General features: G+C 32.8%; 4 protein-coding genes across 4 annotated transcripts; 3 read left to right on the plus strand and 1 right to left on the minus strand.

The window, feature by feature from the left end:
* Window positions 1–576: 576 nt before the first annotated feature.
* LOC108333018 (pentatricopeptide repeat-containing protein At1g79080, chloroplastic) lies at window positions 577–2,796 on the minus strand. Its single transcript, XM_017568329.2, has one exon. It carries the CDS (start codon window positions 2,511–2,513, stop codon window positions 798–800), a length of 1,716 nt encoding a protein of 571 aa, XP_017423818.1. The 5' UTR covers window positions 2,514–2,796; the 3' UTR covers window positions 577–797.
* Window positions 2,797–3,580: 784 nt separating this feature from the next.
* LOC108332593 (pentatricopeptide repeat-containing protein At2g29760, chloroplastic) lies at window positions 3,581–6,656 on the plus strand. The gene is made up of 2 exons (XM_017567915.2): window positions 3,581–3,596; window positions 4,107–6,656. Exons 1-2 carry the CDS (start codon window positions 3,581–3,583, stop codon window positions 6,257–6,259), a joined length of 2,169 nt encoding a protein of 722 aa, XP_017423404.1. The 3' UTR covers window positions 6,260–6,656.
* A 2,594-nt stretch (window positions 6,657–9,250) lies between these two features.
* On the plus strand, window positions 9,251–9,763 carry LOC108333688 (SEED MATURATION PROTEIN 1). Its single transcript, XM_017569165.2, has one exon. It carries the CDS (start codon window positions 9,309–9,311, stop codon window positions 9,576–9,578), a length of 270 nt encoding a protein of 89 aa, XP_017424654.1. The 5' UTR covers window positions 9,251–9,308; the 3' UTR covers window positions 9,579–9,763.
* A 1,705-nt stretch (window positions 9,764–11,468) lies between these two features.
* On the plus strand, window positions 11,469–18,082 carry LOC108334035 (uncharacterized). Its single transcript, XM_017569629.2, has 3 exons — window positions 11,469–11,790; window positions 16,246–16,410; window positions 17,821–18,082. Exons 1-3 carry the CDS (start codon window positions 11,496–11,498, stop codon window positions 17,835–17,837), a joined length of 477 nt encoding a protein of 158 aa, XP_017425118.1. The 5' UTR covers window positions 11,469–11,495; the 3' UTR covers window positions 17,838–18,082.
* The last annotated feature ends 1,913 nt before the right edge of the window (window positions 18,083–19,995 follow it).

Genomic DNA, 19,995 nt, shown 5'->3' on the forward strand with positions numbered 1-19,995 from the left:
TGGATCATGGCCCACCCAAGCCATATAAGTAACGACCCATAAACCCATAATTGTTATGTGACGTACTCTACTAACTTGGACATCAGAGTGTCTTTTGTAGATACACCACCATCCATCCACAGAGAACGAGCACTAAGAAGAGGGCAGAAGGAAACCCACTTGATGTATAGAAGATTAAGGAAGTCCATAAAGATCATCTTTACAAGATACATTTGGCTTCGGAAGTAGAAATAGTAAGCATAAATTTGATATATTCGAACAACAAATTTTGCTTTTAGAATTCATAGTTTGAAATAAATGAAATACTTTCAATGAAGAGGGTAAGAATTTGGATTAGTTTTTATGTGTTGTTTCTCAACTATTTCTTCAAAATATAGTGATGAAGACTAATTTTGATGTTTTATAAGATATATTAAAGAATTTTAATGCTCGTAACAAAAACTCCAGCATGAACCGGGGTAAGCATATATTCATTAGGCAATAAAAATGGCATGGAAAATAATTTATTACCAAAAAACAAACCTACAAATGGATAATACAGATCATTCGAAGAATTCAAATTGCCAAAATATGTTAAATCTAAAGCAAGGGAGAGAATGCAATCAGCATTATATTATCTGCTTGAGCCTTTTCATTATTCATCTCTAGACACTATGTTCAATCAAAATTGCAAGCATTTGGTAACTTGTTTTACTTACCTAATTAACAATCTAAAAGGACAAAACAAGCTGAGAAAACTCCATTCATATCTGAAGGCAGTCATAGGCCTACCTACTTTCTGTTAGGGGTATATGTCACTATTCTGCTGCTATTAATTCCTTGAAGTCGAATTGCATACAAAGCCTTTCAACAGTACTTTGGCTCAGAACCTCCTTCCCACACAACTCTTTCAACAGGTCTGCAGCTATATCTGTCTTCTCTTCAAAAGCAAGTCCTTCCACAATAATGGTATAGGTATTCTCATTAGGCACACATCCTTTGTTAACCATCATCAGAAATATCTCTATTGATATGTCTGTTCTCCGAGCTTTGCAAAATCCAAGTATAAGTGCGTTGTAGTTATCAATATTAGGAACGTGGTCATTTTCTTCCAAAATCCTGAATACCTTAAGAGCCTCATCTAGCATTCCCTCCCTACACATTCCTCTTATCATAGATGAATAAGTAAAGGAATCTGGAGTAAATCCATACTTTGTCATTTCGTATAACATCTGAAAGGCTGCATATGTGTTCCCTTTCCTACACAGGCTTGCAATCACGTTTTTGTAAAAATCATGCATGGGGTTGCTTTGTTTATTACTCAAGTTTTGGATTATAAAGAAAGCCTCCTGTACTTTACCTTGCTCACACAGCATTGCAACAGCACAGTACGTTCCATCATTAGGATTACAACGCCGGTGAATCATTTGGTCTATGCATTGAACAACAAGATCCACTTTCCCTTCCTTGCAGAGTCGTGCAACAATCGGATTATAGCTAGTAGCACTCACCTTGAATCCACTCCTTGTCATTTCATCCAAAACCTGAAAAGCTTGTTCTGTTCTTCCGTGAAATGAAAGTGAAGTAATCAATATGTTGTAAGTGACCACCGAGGGAGACTGGTCCCTTTTATCCATCTCTGCAAGAAGTTCGTTAGCTTCCTCCCACCGCCCTTCATAGCACAAGCTCCTCAGCAAAATGTTGTAACTCACAACACTAGGACTGAACCCTTTTGCAGGCAATTCCCTGAAAAGCCTGATAGCTTCTTCAGTTCTCTCTTCCTTGCACAACCCAGTTAACAGCACATTGTAACTAACCAAATTAGGCTCTCCACCCTGGGCAATTATCTCATCAAGAAGCTTCATGGCCTCATCCACTCCCCTTTCCTTGTACGCAGCTTGGAGAAGGAAAGAAAATGTGAATGCATTTGGAACCAAGCCCTTCTTTCTCAACTTATCCAAAAGCTGCAAGCTCTGCTTCAAGTTACCATGCATGCAAAGGCCTTTAACAAGAGTGTTATAGGTAACAGTATTAGTTGGAAGACCATGCCCCTCCATCTTCTCAACCAACTGAAGAGCATACCCAACATTGCCTCTCCTGCATAGAAAATTGACCAAGTATGTATAAGAGGCTGCATCAGGTATAATACCTGAATCAACCATCATATCCATCACCTTAACAGCCTTTCTAGCTTTGTTAAACTTGCAAAGATCATACAAAAGCTGAGTTGCTTGAGTCACCTCTGGCTTTTGGCCCTTACCCACCAAATACTCTAAATGGAGAAATGCATCATAGACCCTTAACTCTCTGTCCCTAGGGTCATTCCTCCCACCTCTCCAATTGGGGAGATTAAAAACCGCATCTTTTGGGGTAATGGCAATCTGGGTCGAAGCCGAAACCCTAGAAAAACCCTTGTTCATGGAAAAAGTGTGAAGATTCGGAACCTGGGAGTGCAAGAAACCGCCACAAGTGGGTCGTTTGGTTTTGGGGGATAAATTTGCAGCTGGTGACACAGTATTCAGAAGTGAAGCCATGATCGAAGTAGGAAAATGATGTATAACGATGGTGAATGAGTCCTAGTTGATCAAGTTTTGCAGATAGAACAAAAACTAAGAAACATTGTGGACAGGTTCTGCTTGCAATAGGTATGTTGAAACTAGTTACAGTGGATACACAGTGAAGTGTGAAGATTGATTCCTCGCGAGAATTAACAAGTGAGAAAGTGAGTGTGAAAGAGAAAGAGAGAAAGGTACCAACAACTGAAGATTTTCATTCAACAGCGTCCGCTACGTTCCCACCACACCTACGTTTTATCGTGTTATCCTCATGACACAAATAGTTGTGTTTTTTTTTTGAGATAAAAATGGTTTCTTTATTTTCACTGTATTCCAACTCAAAAAATTCTCTGAAACTTTGAAATTTTTTATAGAATTTCGAAATTAGTTAAAACAATATTTTAATATATTTAAAAATTCGTTAAAGAAAAAATTTTCAGTTAATTTTAATTTTTTTTCAATAAATTTTAAAATTCGTTAAAAATAAAATAAGGTGTATAATTTTTTAAAATACATACAAAAAAAAATGTGAGATGGTGTAAAAAAATACTCACCATTTTTTATCCTAACCATAAAAAAAAATGGATTGTATGAAAATAGAACAAATAAAAAAAAATATTTGCTAAAAGAAAATATAGTTATTTGATAATTATTCACAGAAAAATACATAGTTTTTTTAGTAGTTATTACGATTGTTGGAAATCTCATAAACTAGAAATAAACATGAGAATATGAGTGAATGTAAGTTTTACCAATTTTGTGAAGTTTAAAACATATAAATATATTAAACATATATTTTGTTTACGAAACCAATATTTAAATGTTAAGATCGGAGAACCTCTGGAGTATTTGAATTTGTTGGTCTCATCTCACATTGTATATTTTCTAATTAAACATGAGTTTAGGAAAAATACGTACATAGAATAAATTAGTCTCTAAGTCACTGAATTATTTTATGACTAGTGATTAGGCTTTTAAATTAAAAAAATGTAGTAAATTATTAGTTTACTAGAGTTAATTTAGTTGGATTAAGGTTACTCGAAACGATGATTAGTAGCCAATGTAATATTTGACAAGTATTTGTTTAAATAATTAGTTCTTTTAATATTTGTTATATCCATTGAATATAAATTTTTTCAAAGACTGATTAGTAGATATAAACTTTTAAATATATAAACTTTTAAATCTTCTTGTAGATTATGTTAAGTTAATTTTTAATTAAAATTCATTCTCTTTTTTATTTATATGTTGATTTAAAAAAACAATTTTAATAATTTAAAGCAAGTTAAATAGGCTTCGAAACTTGCATAATTATTTTTAACAGAAATCAACATATTATTTACTAATGCTGTAAGAGGTGTATCTTTTTTTATTCATTTTAAAAATAATCGTCCTCTTAACTTTTTTTCTCTAGAAATTCTTTTGATAAAAAGGCAATTACCTTTTCAAAAGAAAAAAAGGGAGCTTAATAATTGAAGAATATTAGAAACCATTAAAATTTACCCGACCCGATAGAGCTGAATCCGAATACAAAAAATGGATCCAAATGAATGAAATGAAGATTGTGAGTAGTTGTAGTCTTTGGCTCTGTTTTGCTACCTTTGTCAGTTCTCGCTCTCATAAAACTTAATCCTTCCTTGCGGAAGCAGCCACCTTCAACAAAGGTGGCTCCCTCTGTGAGCACTAACCTTCCATCTCACTTGGGTCACAGTCTTGTCAAGGCAGCTTTGAATGTCGGTGATTTAAGGCGTGCCCAACAACTGTTTGATAATATTCCTCAACCAGACCCCACCACTTGTTATACATTAATTTCAGCTCTCACTATTTATGGATTTCCACATGAGGCTTTAAGGCTCTATGCTTCGCTTCGGGAACGTAAGATCAAACCCCAGAACACAGTGTTTCTGGCTGTTGCCAAGGCCTCTGGTGCCTCTGGTGATCTCTTGAGAGTCAAGGAGATTCATGATGATTCCATTCGATGTGGGATGATTTCTGATGTTTTCTTAGGAAATGCATTGATTCATGCCTATGGGAAGTGTAGATGCACTGAAGGTGCAAGACGGGTTTTTGATGATTTGGTTGTGAAAGATGTGGTTTCTTGGACCTCCATGTCTTCATGCTATGTCAATTGTGGATTGCCCAGACAAGGCCTAGCTGTTTTTCGCGAGATGGGACGGAATGGGGTGAAGCCTAATTCAGTGACAGTGTCTAGCATTTTGCCTGCGTGCTCGGAATTGAAAGATCTGAAGTCTGGAAGGGCTATTCATGGATATGCAATGAGACATGGGATGATGGAAAATGTGTATGTCTGCAGTGCTCTTGTGAGCATGTATGCTAGATGTTTGAGTGTTAAACCGGCTAGACTAGTTTTTGATTTGATGCCTCATCGAGATGTTGTGTCTTGGAATGGACTTTTATCGGCATACTTCACAAACAAAGAATATGAGAGGGGTCTTGCCCTGTTTTCCCAAATGAGGAGCAAAGGAGTCAAAGCAGATGAAGCTACATGGAATGCTGTTATTGGGGGTTGCATGGAAAACGGGAAAATAGAGGAGGCAGTGGAGATGCTTAGGAAGATGCAAAACATGGGATTTAAACCTAATCAAATTACAATTAGTAGTTTTTTACCGGCTTGCTCTTTTTTAGAAAGCTTGAGGATGGGCAGGGAGGTACATTGCTATGTCGTTAGGCATTGGTTAATTTGGGACTTGACAACCATGACTGCGATGGTATACATGTATGCTAAATGTGGTGACTTGAATCTTTCAAGGAATGTGTTTGATATGATGCACAGAAAAGATGTTGTTGCTTGGAACACGATGATAATTGCTAATGCAATGCATGGAAATGGAAAAGAAGTACTTATGCTGTTCGAGAGCATGCTTCAGTCAGGGATGAAGCCCAATTCTGTTACTTTTACTGGTGTTCTGTCTGGTTGTAGCCACTCAAGGTTGGTAGAGGAAGGACTCCAGATCTTTAATTCAATGGGTAGGGATCATCAAGTCGAACCTGATGCTAATCACTATGCATGCATGGTTGATGTCTTCAGCCGTGCTGGTCGGCTTGGTGAGGCGTACGAGTTCATACAGGGAATGCCTATGGAGCCAACTGCCAGTGCTTGGGGAGCACTTCTTGGTGCTTGTAGAGTTTATAAGAATGTGGAATTGGCAAAAATTTCAGCCAATAAATTATTTGAGATTGAACCCAACAACCCTGGAAATTATGTTTTATTATTCAACATCCTTGTCACAGCCAAATTGTGGAGTGAAGCTTCAAAAGCGAGAATATTGATGAAAGAGAGAGGAGTTACAAAAACTCCAGGCTGTAGTTGGCTTCAAGTGGGAAATAGAGTTTACACTTTTGTTGTTGGAGACAAAAATAACATGGAGAGTGATAAAATCTATGACTTTTTGAATGAGTTAGATGAGAAAATGAAATTGGCCGGATATAAGCCTGACACTGATTATGTTCTGCAAGATGTTGACCAAGAGGAAAAAGCTGCTAGTCTTTGTAGCCATAGTGAGAGGCTCGCTGTTGCATTTGGGATTCTTAATTTGAATGGACAGTCATCTCTACGGGTTTTCAAGAATTTGAGAATTTGTGGTGACTGTCACAATGTCATTAAGTACATTTCTAAAATTGTTGGCGTGACAATCATCGTTAGAGACTCCTTGAGGTTTCATCATTTCAGAAATGGAAATTGTTCTTGTCAAGACTTGTGGTGATTATTTGAATCAGGCTGTTGTTCTTCTAAGAACTTGTTGGATATGATCTTTAAATTCTTTTAGGTTCAACAGCGGTTAGGTCAGCCATTATGCCCATGTCAGATTCTTAGCAAAAAATCAAATTCCTCTCAAGAAAATGCTTCGATGAGGTTGCTTGCACCGTGCATTCATCATGCAGTTAAAACAATATCGGAGGACCTTTTTCTGATTATTCTACGTATTTTGTGATAAAATATGCTTCAGTTATATATGGATAGAATCGAATAGACTGAATGAATATAAGTTGATTACTTGTTGAAATAAGTTCTGTGCATGAACTTCCACTTCATTGAAAGCCACCTTAGAGTTGCCTCTATGGATGGATGGCATGCAATGAGTTCTCTTCCTTTCTCTCTCACTTAACTTTTCTCTGTCTTCAAACGAGTCTAGTGTGTCCTACTAATCTTACTCATCTCCATTAAAACAAAGTGACACATAATGGTTTACATTATTTGGCTTATTCTCCACATAGGAAAGGAGTCCAATAACTCAACACTTACAACATATACTTACATGGAAACTCTTAAGGATCATAACTTTATTCTCCCTTAGCATCAAACTCTTTGTTGAGATAACCCAACAAAACATACATAATACATTCATAGGAAAAACTCATCACAAATATTACATAAACTCTATGCCCATTTATACACAAACTCTTACCCAATAATAACCACAAATAATCATAATCATATACACATGTATCAAAACAAGGATTACTAATCAAGATAATCAAGAACACATATAACATACAACCATAAACAAACAAAGGTAAGTTTTCTCATACCTTGATCAATCATAATGATTTATCTACAACCATAAAACACCACCAATCTTTCTCTGTATTAAGAGTTTTTCGTCGTTTTCTCTCTTCATCTCTCAAAATGTCAATCTCCTCTCTAAACACCAAACCACTCCTTAATTAATTTTTACACCAATTAAATAAAGGTAAAAGATTATTTTACCCCTAGCCAAAATTATAAAAATAAAGAAATAACAAAAATAATTATGTTATAACAAAAATATATACTCAACAATCCTAATTTCCACAAAAAAAACCCAAAGTTTCAACATTACTTTATTTTTAAAACTCTTATTTTCCTAAATCTTACCATAAACACATTCATTTAATGTTTATTTATAGACTCGTTTAATTAGTGTATAGAGAGAACTATGAAGAAAATTCAACAATAAAATTATTTATTAATAATTAAATATAATAATGATAAATATAGTATTTTATTGAAATTTTTAGAATAAGATTATTACATGATAACTTTTTTATTTAGTTGTGTAAGACATAAAAATATATATTATGTTTTGAAATAATATTATTTTAAGACATAAAAGTAAAGTATATGTTTTTAAATTTAATTTTTTAAATGATTAAGTAGTTAGAAATCATGAAAGGATAAAATTAAAAATGAAAAAAATAGTATAAAAATAATACTTTAAATATAATTTATTGAATAACCAAATAATTAAAAATTATAAAAAGATAAAATTAGGAATGAGAAAAATAATATAGAAAAAAATATTAATGCTTTAAATATAAGTTATGCTTTAATAATAAATATATTCAAAATATATTAGAAATTCTTTTTAATGATTTTTAAAATGTATTTAGTGAGACATTTGAAAGAAGTAATTATTTATTTATTTTAAAAATCAGATAATTTTTAAAATAAATGTTAGGAATGTCTATTATCGATCAAATTGATTAATAAAAGAATTTTAATTTTAAACATAATTGATAATTTAGAGATTGATATACAGATTTTAAATTTAAGAAACTAATAGTGTTATTTAATAACTAGAATAATAATTTATTATATATTAAATAAACATTTGTAATAATAATTTATTAGATATTAAATAATAATTTGTAATATTACTAAATATATATTATTTCAAAAGGAAAAAAGTTAAATATATTCTTTTAAATTTGATTTTATTAAATGAGCAAGTAATTATAAATATAAAAGGATAAAATAATAGTATAAGAGGATTAGTACTTTAAATATAAATTATTATTTAGTAATTTATTAAATGATTAAGTCATTAAAAAGTATAAAAAGATAAAGTTAAGAATGAAACAAATAGTATAAAAATAATTAATACTTTAAATATAAATTATTTTTTAATAATAAATATATTAAAAACATGTTAAAAAAGATTTTTAATGACCACTGAATGCAGACACCTTAAAAAAGTCATTATTTATTAATTTTAAAAATCAATTTAAATTTAAAATAATTTTTTGAGATACACATCATAAATTAAATTAATTAGTAATATAATTTTAACTTTAAACATAATTAATTCGAAATTAAAATTGAAGATTTTAAATTAATACTGTTATTTAAGACTAAAATCATAATTTATTAGATAAAGACGAATTTTTATGAGTGTTTAAATTTTTATTATTAATAAATATATATTAGTTTTCAAATAATATTATTTTAGAATATAAATTTAAATTTAATTTAATTTTTATTTGTAAATATATTTTTAAATTTAATTTTATTAAATAATCAAGTAATTAAAACTTAAAAAATGATAAAATTAAGAATAAAAAAATTATAAAAATATATTTTCATTTCAAAGACAAATTAGCTTAAAGTTAAAACTAATAAATAAAAAAATAAGTTAAAAATCAACTTTTAAAATAGTAAAATAAATATAAATAATAAAGTAAATTAATATTAAATAGTTGTTTGTCATAATAATTTTACCTCAGCTAAAGTTTTCCTAAACAAGGTTAACCATTAACATTTCTGGGTTTTCTAGTTCGAGAAAAAACTCAGTTACATTCTAGTTCTGTCCTTCATCCACCACATGTCACCATTCACTACATCCTCAACCTTTGTCACACACACTTGTCGCATAACCATGCAAAGAGCAAGCCACGTATCACAGCAATTAGGGCAATAAAGCCACCCAATTTCAGCCATCATCTCTCATCATGCAAATCTTCAACTGAATAACAGCAGAGTTGAGTAAAGCAATCATGGCGAAGAGCAAAGATGACATAAAGTATGGAACAGCACAGGCAAGACTTTCAGAAGATGAAGCAGTAAGAGTGGCGTATGTCAATGGCACTCCCCTTGAAGGGGGAATGATCTCTCATTCTCAACCAGTTGATATGTTTGAAAGTGCACGCAATGTTGCAAACAATGGTGCACCAAAAGATTCAAACGCTGATAATAATCAATCTCAGATGCAGAAAAGTCACAGACCAGAAGAAGCTTCTTCTGCAGAATTCACCAGGGATGGATAAACTCTGAACGCCATCAACGACACAACAACCTTAAAACTTTATGCGTGTGTGGTTTTGTAGTCTTTCTTGAACCTTTGTTTTGTTTCTTTTTTGTTTTGATTTTTCCCAGTGACGTGCATGGCATGTTATCAACAAAGAATGTGATCACTTCCTATGTTTTTCTAATAAATTAGAGGTTTTGTTCAGACTATTCCATTTTTTTCTTTTCATATGATGTTTTGGCATGCTTGTTTGATAGGTTTCTAAATATTCAAGGAAGAGGTGAAAAGTCATCACATATATGGTGAATTTAAGTACCAAACTTAGACTAAGGATGGAGTAATTAAAAATAAATTTTTTACATATACCTCTCTCAATGTTTCTACACTCTTCCAATACTAATTAAAAAATAATATTTTTTACAATAATTAAAATGTTGAAATAAATAATCACTTAAAAGTATTGGCTTAACTAACATTTTTCGTAATATTTATGGAGTTTATCAATATTCTTTAAATTTTATTATTTTGACTTTAACATCAGTGGAACAAGACCACGTGTAATTTATCTTGGTATTTTTTGTTCTTTGAATTTTCTTTTGGGTTTCAAAAGCTGATGTGTGATAGTTCAAAAGTTGTTTAGGAGTCCTTATTTATTGAATGGAAATCTTTCCATAAGTAATGCTCTTTAGTCTCTCCCAAGGGTACTAGCTACTATATGCATCATAATTTCATACGTGGCATAACTTTCTTTTAGAATAAGAAGTTTTCTAATGAATCTTTTAAGTATGCCAAGTCTTCCTTTATTAAAAAGATAGAATCCTTCAAAAGTAATATATCGATGTAAATATTTCATCATTTTCATATAATTTCATTATATCATCAAAGCAAACATAATTTCATTATATCATCAAAGTAAACTGTTCCAGATATTCCACCTAGTTTACATGTCTTTTTTTTACCCTTTTAAATAAAAGACTCATGATGTCCTTAGAGCTATTGAGAACATATAATTCATTATTATAACTAATTCATTATTATAAGTAGATAGTTCAAGGTAGGTTTGCTAGTTTAAATCTTTGGAAAAATCAGACAAAACTAAAATAGGTGTATGATTTTTGCTAAAGTATGCTACAGGATGCATCACACTCTAGTTCAAATCTTTGGAAAAAACTAAAATAGTTAACTTAGTTAGGTGTATAAGTTAACTTAGTTTTCAAAATCTTAATAAAAGATAAAGTTTTTCACCCCAAATAGTATCTCTACACATGTATCATACAAAAAACCACATGAATTCATTTTAATAAAAAAATAAAAAAGAAATATACAAATGAATCAAATCTTATTTGAAATAACCTTCTTATATGTTTACCCAAATCTCGCTTTGCATAACAGAATGTAAATATATATTCTCTACAAAATTATCAAGAATAAAATACTAGAGATACAAAATCCAGATAGACTATTAAATGGTGAAAAAATAATGCGTAACACTGGCTTTGCAAAAATAGAAAGAGAAACAAGGAAGAATAGTGTGTTGATTGGAGTTAGTTGAGTGGGTACAGATGGACTATGGTTCCAAGTTTATATTATACGACTTACCACGGCAACTGTATATTTCTTTTATTATAATAATAAAAATTGATTTTTATCACAATTATTAAAAAATGAGATCTAAAATAAATAATTATTATAATTTTATTATATATTTTTTGTTATAGATAATAAACTTGAAGTTATAAAAATATATAAAGATAAGATAATAAAAAGTTTATATTAATAAAAAAAAATCAGTGAATAAAAAAACAAAAAAATTAAAACTATTAATAAATCAATAATTTTTATTGATAAATATATATTATAGATAATAAATATATAAATTTATTTTGGTTTACTCGAAAACCTTCTTTATTTCTCTTTAATTAATGCACACCAAGGCATGAAAAAGGAGAATAATCAGGTTTTTCTCACTCCTCCCTCTCCGGTCACACTATCACTTACCTCCGTGAACCCAAACCATATGGAAACCCAGGAAAACGACAGCCTCGTCGTCGAGGCGGAGCCTTCCACTTCCGCTCCCGACGGCGACGATCCCCTCCGTCAGAGCTCCGAAGTGTTGGCGAGAGGCTTGTCTTCCATGCTCTCTTCGGTGATTACCGATTTCGATTGCAGAGCTAACCAAACTCTCCGAAGCCAGGACCACCTCTCTTCCGTCCTCGATCGTCTCACGGGAGGTTTATCTTTGTTTCTTCTTTTTTTACAACATTGTGCTAGGTTTTCGTTTTCCGTTGTTATTTGTCTTTGTCAGCAATTCAATTTACAAGCAGTGCATTGCAAGTAGTTTTTATTTTTTCCCTTTATGTTATTATTGCTATAGTTATCTGTTGAATTAGTTGAAAATTGGATTTAGTTCTATGATTGGTTAATTAGTTGAATAGGAGGCTCTTCTGTACCAACAGAGTCTTACTCGTTGTTGGCAAATAGCCTTGTCCCCGACCCAAAATTTTGTGAACAATGCGGAGTAGAATTTATAGATTCTCGAATACGTAGATATCAAATGGGCTATATAAAACTGGCATGTGTAGTAACTCATGCGTGGTATTTGAAACGTCTTCCTAGTTATATCGCAAATCTTTTAGATAAACCTCTAAAAGAATTAGAAAGTCTAGTATACGGCGATGTGTGATTTGATAAAAAATTTTATTGTACAGATTCCAAATGAGAAACTGTCATTTCATTTAATTGGGATGCCTGAATCTAACATGTCTATTGGGCTTAATTATGGATGTATTAAAAACTCTCTAATAAAAAGGGAATTAGTCTAGGGTCAATTCAGTAACAACAAAAAGATGAAATTCTAAATATAAATTTATAACTCTATCCATCCCGTGAAAAAAAAAAATCACGTAGAATTAGCTATTCTATCTTTTTTTAGAAAGAACTGAAATTATGTTATACAAAATGATCAACCTCTTAAAGTGATCTCAGTTTTTCCAGAGTCCTTAGCCCCTGCACGAGCATACCCTGGGTCACCCAAACAAAATTATAATTGTAGTTTTCTTTATCTTTTTCAATTCATAATACTTTTATGATATTGCTATTGCTTTTCTGATTATTATTTTTTTTACTGTCTTTGGACTGTTAACGATATTAGGTTAACTATATTAGGTTAACTATATTAGGTTAACGATATTAGGTTAACTATATTAGGTTAACTATATTAGGTTAACTATATTAGGTTAACGATATTAGGTTAACGATATTAGGTTAACGATATTAGGTTAACGATATTAGGTTAACGATATTAGGTTAACGATATTAGGTTAACGATATTAGGTTAACGATATTAGGTTAACGATATTAGGTTAACGATATTAGTTTGAGAGTCAGTTGTGTTATGACTTTTGAAAATTTAACAAACTGTAAAATAAGCTAATCTAATCCAAAGGTTAAGTCACCTTACTTGGGGAATTGAGGTCATGTCAAATTGCATGTATATTGTGAGTGAGCTGATCATGCGAAGAAATTCCTTGGGTTCTACTTACTATATGAAATTGTGAAGTAGTAAGTCTAGTAGTAAACTATAACACTATTGTGTTTAACTTACTAGTGTCCCAAAGAGCTCATTATTGTATGGATGGAACTAATACCGGAATATACATTTTTGTGGATGTACAACAAACACAGGTTTTTTATAATTTATACCACACATATATTAATACTAAAAACCAAAAGATTAAAAATTCAAACATATTACTAGAGATTGAAAAGAAATAATTCTTGAGGGCTTGATTGATCTATCATAATCTTCTATTTATAAAAATAAATTGATAAAGAATACATGATAAATAGGTAACCTAGACACAATATAATCATGATAAATAGGGTAACCCTAGACACAATATAATCATGATAAATAGTCTAACCTAGACACAATATAATCATGATAAATAGTCTAACCTAGACACAATATAATCATTATAAATAGGATCACTCTAGACACAATATAATCATGATAAATAGGATAAATATTCTAACAATATTTATGTTTAATAATCGAAAATCACATTCTTAAGCTAAGCACGTTAGTCAATCAGAACAAAAATCAAGAAATTAAGTGTGATTTTCTAAGCAGATGATACTATGATTGCTTCAGGGTGAAATTGAAGTTTAAAAAAAACAGAATAATTAGAGACAAAACACAGATAGAACAGAAGGGGTGATCATTAGACAGACTAAGGAGTACTTAGGAGGAGGACACGAGAGAAAAAATAAACAGGGTTGAGTGACAGAACAGAAGCAGGGCAAGAACCTTAAGACTTTTGTGAGAAATGAAAGCAATAAAGGAAGTGTACGCAATTGATGAAACAGAGTATGTACAAAACAGAAAAGTGGGTAAGCCTAGGCTGTGCTGAAAAATGCTTGGCCTGAAATTAGGGATGTAAAAAATGGAGCCAAACAGATTTTAAACATCAAAACTGAACCAAAAAAAAGTTAAAACTTGATCAAACCAAAACCGTAAAAAGAACAACTTTTATTGTGGTTTAGATTGGTTTTTTCACTTGCTGTTAAAACTAAACCAAACCAAACCACTCCAATAATGTGCTTATATTATTTGTAAAATTATGTAATGGTATTTTGAAATCATGAATGATAATATGTGATTCTATGTGGGTTGGAGAATAACATTGACTATATATGACTAATTGATTGTGAATGGTTCATTACATACTTCTTTATTTTTATAATGGGTGTTGGGGATCTTACATTGTCCGGAGATATGGTCAAATTATAATATACAAATGAAGTGCAAATCTCATCTTTTAAACAATTTTGAGAAATGGAATTAAGTTTAAAGTCCACTTTTTAAGAATAGGTCTATGAAGCAATTATTATCATATTCTACTTCTCTATTACTTATGGTTATGTAAATAAAATGTTCAAGGGTTAATCATGATTCAATTAGTTATCAGATTCCACACTAATTTGTTAGTTGTTATATTGAAGATATTTCAAAAGTCAATTTGTACCTATTTGAACAGCAAGAGATCGGTTCGTTTTAGTATGGATTCAAAACTGCCTTCAAATCGAACCATATTGAACCCTATATACTTTTATGTTTGGTTCAAATCATTTTTTGTCTAAAAACCAAACCATTTATGACCCCACTAAATCCGGCAAGCACTTGTTGGTTTGTGTCAAAACAGGCAAGAAAGCAATTCATGCTGCATGAATGAAGCTTTGAACAAGGTTTCTGAATACCATCCCTGACACAGTGAAATAATGCTATTCTGTCATCAGTTTCAGCTCTTACAGCCACTACGGTGAACTGCTCCACTATTTTAATTCTGTAGTGACCAAGGCTGCTCCATGTTGCCACTGTAGTGAACTACTGACTACTACTTTGCTATACGGTCAAGAGAGAGAACAGTTAATCACAATTTTTCTTGTGGTTCTTAGGTTTGTCTCTCCAAATGCTTTGGAAACGTTGGAAACAACTTAAACCTGAGTCTTGAGCGAGAAAAGTAGGCACCTTTAGTACTTGATCATAACTTTTAGCCTCAATCTCTCTAACCTTTATATTTTGGAAACTTGGAAAAGCCTTGAAGAGAAGAAAGTATTGCTTGTTATTGTAAGTATACTGGAAGATGGAAGAATGTGCAATTCATGAAGATGCATTGTCTAGTGTACTGGAGGTGCACGGGATTTTGATTTCTGTGGTTCGACTTAGTTTTTGTTCGTCACATAGTATCTAAAGTTGCACAGTAGTTATAGTCTAATTTTATGCATTTGCTTGCTTTAGTTGCTATTGGAAGAAGAATTTATCTGATGGCCCTGCTAGATACAATTATTGGACACTCTCGAATAATGTTTGCATTACGATTCTGTTATTAATTTAGCATGATGCATATACTGAAATAAGCAAGTTAAGCCGGAAAGTTATATGCTCCTGATGGGCTAATTGTTTCCGGTTTTTTCTTTCTTAAATTACTGTTTGCAACTGACAATTCTGCTGTTGTTAATCGGGTTTGATACCTTTGGTTTAACCCTCTTATAAAATTCTTATGTTGGAAACAGTTATGCCAATGAACTATGTGGTCCATATGGGCAAAATTGTGTAGAGGGTTGATTTCATAGCCTCTCGGTGGGGAACATTTTACTCAGAAAAGTTAATATCTATTTGAATTAATGCCTTGGTTTGAACATTTATTTTAAAACTCTAGAGAAGACTTCATTCCATGTCAGTGAAAACATCTATGGTATAGTGTAGCATATTTTTTGAAATATGCTTTGCTTAACCTCCATAAAAGAGTGTTTTACTATCAAGTGTTGAAAACAGAGCGTGAAAGTTATGTGTATAAAGCCAATTAGATATTCCACTGACTTTAAAATGTAAAATAAACTACACTCCTCCTAAGATAACTAACCTATATACTTGTCTGCATTATGGCAAAATTCTAGTGCTCTTGTAGTCTCCCTCCATGTTGTCTTCATTAGCATGTCAAACTTGTGGCTATGGTATACTAGTTTTTCCTTTGCTAACATGCTGTAATTTCTGTTCAGTCCTTCAGTCATGCTTGATCTCAATGCCTCTACTAAAGATTCTCCTATTACTTTAAGATGTCTTAATTTCTTATTACTCTAGGTGTCCAGTTTGCTGACCTGAAATTCATCTTTTTCTTTGGCAGAACTTGATCAGTTGCTTGAAGATGCACCTTTGCCATTCATAATGCAGCATGCTGCCAAGATTTCTAGTGTTAGGAAAAGAGTTTCATCCCTGAATTCACTTCTAAAGTCCATACAAGGGCGGATTGATAATATAGATCGCATGATATCTTTTGGTACTGCTCATGGTATAGACATGTCTCCAGAGACTTTATTTCATGGTTGTTTTCTAATAATTACTAACTGAGTATTGGATTTTTTTTGCTTTTGCTGGTCTCCGCCCCTGTGTATGCTCTCCCTTTAGTCAGTTTACAGTTTTATCTCTCTGTGCAAAGTTTAGATAAAATATGCACTCAAACTTTCTGACCATTTTTGTCAACAATCTATATCCGAAAGGTTCTAGATGAATTTACCAGTCATTGTTACATATTTCATCATGACAAAATCAAAAATTGAAGCATGTGAGATTATAATTTTCTTCCTTAGTAGGGGCAAGTGACTCTGGTCAAATGATTTCAAATATGTGCTATTGTACGGTAGGAATTTTGTTTTGCTTTATTTAAATTTCCTTATTATTGTGATTAATATAATTGTTATATTTGCTTTTATCATCTCAAATAGCTTGTGCCTCTGTGCTTGTGTTAAGTTGTCCGAGAGTCCAGGTTCAGCTTGTCAACTGTCAAAGTGTAATCTTCTCGGCTATATTTAAACCTTGGCTGCAAATTTTTCCTCTATTAAATGAATTAGTAAAAGCTCTCTTCCACGTAAACACCATCGAAAACTAATACTTTGTGCTATATATATTTGAAGTTAATAGTTCGTGTCTTTCACCACTTTCATGCAAACAAGTTATAAGCTGAACTACATCAGTTTACATCACTGTGTACGACTTAAGGATTCCTCTTCTTAGCCTAGCTCATAGCTCTGACCTGGTTTCCTCTTAGTTGGAGAAAGCTCCCTGACAACTTTTTCTTTACTTTACAATCGAGTTTTATCCTTTAGGCTTTAAGAGGAACTGTTGAATCCACATACACTTGCCATGAGAGAACTGGAATCAATCACTCTAGCTGGCATTTTCCAGATCAATCATGGAGTCATTGTGATAGTTATCTTATCGGGTAGACCACAAGGATCACGGCTGTTCTGGCCTGATAAGGAAAGTGGTCAGTATCCACTGTATGCTTAAATCTGCTTCTAGGGCCACTGAAGATTTTGACAACCCTATTAGTGATGATATCTACTGTAGCTTGAGCTGATTAGGATTGACTACTAGACAAATGATCAGAAGTCCTAGCATGTGACAATCTGAATTGATAACTTGCCAAAGTGAACGCTGTGCCTTTTTAGTTGACAGGAAGGTCGAGCTTGCATTTTGCATAAGATTTTTCGCAACAAGCAGACAAGATAGTGATTTTTTTTTTTTATTTATAGTGGCTAGTTCTTGGATAAATAGTTTTGTCAAAGAACTTCGAAGACTAAAATGAGGATGAATGATTTGTACTCCATTAGTTAGCCTTGACTTAATTAATAATATGCATACTTCAACCTTCTTTGAATCCCTTTTCTTATACCAACTTATTTTGTGTGCAATTTTGCAGAGAAAAACAACCAATGAAGTTCTAGGTGAAATGTCGTCAGAATAAGCAGCTTCCATTCTTCCCTCATGTACTTAATATGTAATGTATCCTTCAATTGAATTCTTATTGTCAAGCACATACCAGCTTAGTGCCAGTTAAGGAGTAAGGATTTTAGAATAGGAATCCAGTAACAAGCTGTATTTGGGTTACTTTTGACACTTCGTGTTCAAAGTCTCAAGTAAAATTCATTTCATTCATTAAGGAATTCTTATTTTGAACTGAACCTGTCTTAAATGATAAATTTTATATTAACAAATATAAGAATTGGAAAATTCTATTACCTTTGATAGTATTTACAAGTAGTCATTTTATTTCAATTTTATGCTTCTCTATACCTATCCCATTCCCTGCTTTTAGGAAATGGGGGGAAAATGAGGAAAGCAGGAAGCCATAGCATGGTGGGGCTACTTAACAGGTTCCTCATCTAAATTAGCATACGTTGTTTGTTGGTAATAAATCGGGCCGTTTGATTCATTGAACGTGTGAGACAGAGTCTGCAAATGCAACCCAATTCCATTGAACTATTGGTACCTTCTAGACCATCTAGATGCCTAGAAGGTGATATATAGTCGTAATATATTCATGACGTGCATTGTTTATATATAAATACTGAAGATTGGAACGATATGGTGACACATGCAAAATTTGCCTAGCATTACCAGATCTTATTTCCCGAAGTAAGTGGCCAGAATCATGCCTTTGTTTGCTGTTGTCGTTTTGCTGCACCACTGAGTGAAGAAGAAAAGGAAAGAAAGGAAATAACATAACATCTCAGCTCCAACCAAAGGTTCTTCTGATTGAGGTACAGTAAAACCGTAAAAAGTTGTCCAATGCATGCAGTACTAAATTCCAAAGGGACCCAAGCCCATTGCAGTTTTTATGACATGCGCTAACATAACAACAACAAATTATCCTTGACAGTCCAGCTCATGAAGATACTGTGATGTAACTCCAGTAGTTCACATGCCCCCACACTGTAGTACGGACTTCACAGGTGGTGGTAGCATTATTCTATTTCTAAAACATCCATCCTCTCACCTGCTCTTCAATCTTACAAGGGGGACCTGCAATGTTGATGAAGATGAGGACAGAGATATGTTCCCAAGTCAGTCATCTCTTCCTTCAAATTTCTTTCATGTCAAAAAGTAGAAGGACTAATACTAATAATTGAAATGAAGTGATGAATGGAGTGATTAATTTAATCATATCTTCCCTCTTTTTTAACTGTTTTATCTTTCACTATACAGAAATTATTTGTTATTTGTGTCTGTCTGCCCTCCTCATCTTTAGATTCTCACCCTTTTTAGCCGTTAGCATTTTAGCAACAGCACCCTCCTTTTCTCATCCCTTTTGTGCACTGACCCAGTGACCCACTCCCTATGCAAGAGAGAGGGGAGGGACGGGGGAGGGGGTTGGGGTTGGCAGTGAAGCATATGATAGGGTAAAAGGGATTGGATGAGGGGGAATCTGTGCAGAGACCCAACTGTACATAAGCACGTTCTCTCTTTGATGCCCCAAAACTCTCCCATCAGCCTTTTGCAGGCTCCCTTATTATTCAACAAACATATTGTTTTCTTTATGAGACACAGAAAATCAGAGCAAGGAGATCATGCTTTAAATACACTCCCTCCCTCCCTCCCTCCCTCCTATTAAATGATACTACTAGGTCTAGTAGTATTTAATTAATTTATTTAATGGGAGGGCTTTCATTAATTAACCTGAGGTTGCTTTTCAGCTGATTTAGCTCGCAAGATAGAAATCATTGCACTATCCATCCTCATCTCCATATAAAGCAAAAGAGAGAAAGTAATGACAAAGTTGAGCTCACTAACCAAAACAACCAAACTATTATAAGTCACGTCACACAATCCTGACCTCGCTGGCTGGCTTGCTGGCTTTCGTGATGAAATTAATTAAGAATACGAATAAACTAGCAAAATATGGCAAGAATCTAGGGGTTATTTGGCTTTAGGGAATACTACTAAAAAAATAACAACCACATGCACTTTCCTCCTCCACATGAGAAAAGACACAAGTAGCCTTGCGATGCTGCATTGGGACACAGTAAACAGACACCGGCAGCATGACTATAAAAAGAAGTGTTGGTAGGTGCATCCATTTTCACGTTGTCACAAA

Source organism: Vigna angularis, chromosome 11 (genome assembly GCF_016808095.1).
Source record: "Vigna angularis cultivar LongXiaoDou No.4 chromosome 11, ASM1680809v1, whole genome shotgun sequence".
NCBI lineage: Eukaryota > Viridiplantae > Streptophyta > Magnoliopsida > Fabales > Fabaceae > Vigna > Vigna angularis.